At 38.9% G+C, this 4968-nt stretch overlaps 1 protein-coding gene across 1 annotated transcript in view; it reads left to right on the top strand.

Annotated features, from left to right (window-relative positions):
- Positions 1–4672, top strand: part of LOC144962504 (uncharacterized) — a 44565-nt gene extending 39893 nt beyond the window's left edge. The window contains exon 3 of the mRNA XM_078895505.1: positions 4196–4672. Coding sequence (XP_078751631.1) covers positions 4196–4315 — 120 coding nt within the window. The 3' untranslated portion in view covers positions 4316–4672. The remainder of the gene's footprint in view (positions 1–4195) is intronic.
- The last annotated feature ends 296 nt before the right edge of the window (positions 4673–4968 follow it).

The raw sequence follows: 4968 nt of genomic DNA, 5'->3' as shown, positions 1-4968 counted from the left end.
TTCCCGACGATTTAATAACCAAAAGAGTGGAGGGTTTGATGTCACGACTTTCCTTCCCTATTGTCAGGCTATAAGTTAACACAGGCTACGATATGATACGGCAAGACAGCAAAGCCAAGCAGCACAACAGAATGGAAAAGCAGACCCAATCTTATCGTAGCCTTAATGTCTACAGCTTAAAAAAAACAAAACTCCCATTCCTTTTTCTCTCTCTTTTTGTCCGAATTTTGCCAGACATATTTATTAATTCTTTACTAGCCAGATTCCATTTTAGTCTAATCCGACATCATTTGTGTGGTGATCTGGCAAAACCCATCGGAAGTGGGGAAAAAATCGAATCAAATATTATTACATATTCGAATAGAGAATATCGCCTTTAAAGACAAGACATACAGAAAAGAAAAAAAAACAATTCAATTATCTATAATCTTCAAATTGTAAAATATTCTGTGAGAATGTTGTTTGATGAATAATAAAAACAATGAAGTGAAAAATCGAAAATCCTGCACTTAACTAATTTTCACCTTTATACGCTCGTCATCATTGCTTGTCGCTCCAACACCGAACCCACTCCACATCATCTGTGGAGCAGACTCTTTGGTCATGGTCAGTGCAGCTGGGCCCATCCTGACATTCTCTAAGGATATGTTCCATCGTCTGCTCTAGGCATCCACATGTACACAAGCTAGTATCTCAAAACTAGCTCTTGCGACATCCGACGGGTTTTGCCAAATCAGCGCACATTTATGTAATCGTTTTCACTAATAGAGCAATTTTTACAGCGATGCTACTCGGACGTCATTGCTTTGGGCTGTGAAGCTATCGTCCTCTTATTGATAACAGGTATATCTTCTATTCTGTAGTACTCTGTGCGGCTATGTGGTCTAGTGGTATGACACTCGCTCTCGGATCGGAAGGTCCTGGGTTCGAGCCTCGCGTTCGGCGCATAGTTGAGTCCTTGGAAAAGGCTCTTTACTCACATCATTCACCGTACTTAGGTGTAAAATGAGTACCTGGCCGTTAACAGCGCTGTCTTTGTCCGAAAAATTGTAATATCGCCTAACAGGCGTCATTTCCCATCCTACATGTTAAAGGTTGCTGTTGACCAGGGGCCCCTTGTAAAGCGCTTTGAGCACATTTAGTGGATATTGCGCTATATAAAGCTCAATTATTTTTACATTTTTTTAACTCTGAAAAAGCGCATTTTTAGATTTTTAGCCAGAGCCAGAAAACTCGACCTTCAAATATCGATCGTTTATAAAGGCCCTCATCTTGTGTGTGTGTGTGTGTGTTGTTAAAAATTCGCAAACTTGGGACTTCAAGGAAGACCAATGAAGTCCCGGGTTTGAGAGGGTTTTTTTAGCTTGAGAGTGCCCGTTAGGAACAGAGTTTCGAATTCCAAACCGCAAGAGTGTAAGAAATAATTTATTCTATCCCTCAATCGATTCCTATTTCCTCATCTGTAACTTTAACGTGAGCTTTTATATAGCGCAATATCCACTAAACGTGCTCAAAGCGCTTTACAAGGGGTCCCTGGTCAGCAACAACACTTGACATGTTGGACGTGACATGACGCCTGTCAGGCGACAATACAATTTTTTTTTCGAACAGAGACAACGCTGTAAACGGCCAGGTACTCATTTTACACCTGAGTACGGAGAGAGAATGTAAGTAAAGAGCCTTTTTCCAAGGACTCTACTATGCGCCGAGCGAGGCTCGAACCCAGGACCTTCCGATCAGAAAGCGAGTATCATACCACAAGGCCACATAGCCGCACATATTCTTTGAATAAAAGACATGTTCAAAAACACTTAAATATTACTTTAAAAAAAAAAAAAAAAAAAAAAAAAAATGAATGAAATTTACGCTTGATAATCTGAATCTGACGTCACAAATGATTATTCTTAACATGATATCATTAGGCGTTACTATTAAAATTTAGGGAGAGGGGTAGAATAATAACGGTTTAATAACAACTTCGAACATTCATCCATCTAAGTCAAAAGAAAACTTGTGATGTGAGCCACTCACAGCCACTTAGTCTTGGCCTTTTAATCCTTCGTCTGATTACTCCCTACATCACTTCAAAGCGCTTTGTTCCTCTCTTAGAGGTGTCTGCAGCACCCCTAGCCCTAAGTGCTTTGTTCCACTCATAGGTGTCTGCAGCACCTCTAAGTGCTTTTTTTTCTCTCTACTCAAAGTTGTCTCAGCACCCAAAAAAAAAGTGCTTATTCCATTCATAGCTGCTTGAAACTGTATAAAGTACAATGTACAAACAGCTTCGAAAAAGAACGAAATACTAAACAAGGAACGTTTTGGGCTCAAAACTCTTCTTCAGTAAATGATTGTTAAAAAAACAATTTAAACGTGGATACATCGCGTTAAATGCAGGGGAATCGCATAAAAGTTCTCGGCACGTCAACATCTGTATCTGGATTTACCGTAATGCTTTAACGATTTAACTGTTTTTCATATTAGCTGAAGAGGGGTTTTGATTCTGAGACGTTCAGTGTTCATTTTTTTTTTTTTGGAAGCAAATGGTTGTTCTCCCTCATAGGTGTCTGAAGCACCTCAGTGTGTTGTTGTTTTGTTTTGTTTTGTTTTTTGTTTTTTTGCACTCATATGTGTCTTCTGTACCTCAAATCGTTTTTTTTTTCCACTTCTTGCTGCAGTACTTCAAAGTGATTTGTTCGACTCATGGATGTCTGCAGCACAATAAAGTTGTTGTTTTGATGCGGTGGGGGGGGGGGTTCCACTTCTGCAGCTCACTAAAGTGTTTTGTTCCACTTAATTGGTGTCTACAGCACCTCAAAGTGCTTTGTTCCACTAACAGATATCTGCATCGAATCAAAGTGCTTTGCTCCACTCATAGGTGTCTTCCACATTGCAAAGTGCTTTATTCTACTCATAAGTGCGCAGTACCCCAAACTACTTTGTTCCACTCATTGGTGTCTGTAGCACCTCAAACGGCTTTGTTCCACGCATTGGTGTTCGTAGCACCTCATAGTGCTTTGTTCCACTCATTGGTGTCTGTAGCAGTTCAAAGGGTTTTGTTCCACTCATAGGTGTCTGTAGCACCTCAAAGGGCTTTGTTCCACTCATTGGTGTCTGTAGCACCTCAAAGGGCTATGTTCCACTCATAGGTGTCTGTAGCACCTCAAAGGGCTATGTTCCACTCATAGGTGTCTGTAGCACCTCAAAGTGCTTTGCTCCACTCATTGGTGTCTGTAGCACCTCAAAGTGCTTTGTTCCACTCATTGGTGTCTGTAGCACCTCAAAGGGCTTTGTTCCACTCATTGGTGTCTGTAGCACCTCAAAGTGCTTTGTTCCACTCATTGGTGTCTGTAGCACCTCAAAGTGCTTTGTTCCACTCATTGGTGTCTGTAGCACCTCAAAGTGCTTTGTTCCACTCATTGGTGTCTGTTGCATCTTAAAGGGCTTTGTTCCAGTCATATGTATCTGCAGTAGCTCGGAGGATTTTTATTGTTCCACTCACAGTTATCCAGAAATTATAAGTGCTTTGTTCCACTCATATGTGTCTGCAACATCTCAGAGTATTTTTCTTCAGGAATAGAACTTTTATCTATTGTTTTGTTTTCGTAATCTAAATGTTATCAATTACATCAGCTTACTCCCTTCGCTTTGGGGTTTACGTGTAATATTTATAGAAAATATCATAATCTTGATTAAGCGTGAAATGCAAACCAAAAAAAAGAGTTTTTCAAGTAAAAATCATCCAACTGGCGCTTAACTCACTCAACCCTAACACCGACTATGTCCGTAGTTTAGCCGGGTTACATTTACCCCATGCCTATTTATTACATTTTATGAGATAAATTATAGACATAGTATCAAAGCTATTGTTTTTAGTTTTTATATGTTAATGGTAGTTGAATAAGACTATCTACGATGTATGTACATGCCCATTTTAAATACATTTTTTTCCAATATTGTAAAGTAGCAAAAATCTCTAGGATTGAGTGAGTTAAAACCATTAACGAAGAGCTGAGTGATCTCATCTTTCTTAATCTTACTCTTGCGCTTTGGGATCCGAACGTTGTACCCACTGAGCATTCGAAAGTTTGTGCAGCGATTTGAAAAAAAGTCCCGAATTCCAACAAAACAAGAGTAGGTACCTACACGAATCATAAATTCGTGCACACAATAATTGCTTCTTTTTTTATATATATTCCAGGTGTCTGATCGTCGAATTGTAAGCTGCAGTGACGACAAGACAGTTCGCATCTGGGATCTAGTGCTGGACAAGACGAAAGTAGTGGACAGCACAAAGGCTGATGGGAAGGCAAAGAAGTGACCTTGACATTGTTACAATAATAATGATGATATACCGTTGCGTTTTTATCACGCATTTTGTTTTTTCATTATGCATATTGATTCCAATCTGAGATATATAATATGACAAAATCATTATTGTTTTTATGTGATAGAAGGATAGTATATAAATTGTACTTCAAACTTTATTATCGTTTCTACAACTTTTGTTGCAAAACCCGTCCATTTCTCATGCTAATATTTATTTATTGTTCATAATGTTACCACCGAAATTAAACCCTATATTATTGCGGGGCGAATAATTATACATACATACATACATACATACATACATACATACATACATACATACATACATCCATCCATCCATCCATCCATCCATCCATCCATCCATACATACATACATGTATGATTCTGTCTCAAGGGAGATAGCTGTCTCATCAAGCCATAAGGTTTTGGTTTTTTTATCGATTTGCCAAAAACTTTAACTCTATAGATGAGTTGACCTTCACAACCTGCTAAGTCGCCTAATCACCATTCAGAGAACAATACGCTGAGCATTTTGAAACTTCCTATGGAAAGAAGAAGTTTTCCGGTTCAAAACTCATCGGAAATGTGTAACCATTCCTCCCTTGAGGACACAATGTGAATACGTTACATATCATTAAATCATAA

This window comes from Berghia stephanieae, chromosome 1 (genome assembly GCF_034508935.2).
Source record: "Berghia stephanieae isolate SIO BIC M18660-M18661 chromosome 1, UCSD_Bste_1.3, whole genome shotgun sequence".
Classification (NCBI taxonomy): domain Eukaryota; kingdom Metazoa; phylum Mollusca; class Gastropoda; order Nudibranchia; family Aeolidiidae; genus Berghia; species Berghia stephanieae.
This window is presented reverse-complemented; position numbering and strand designations above follow the sequence as displayed.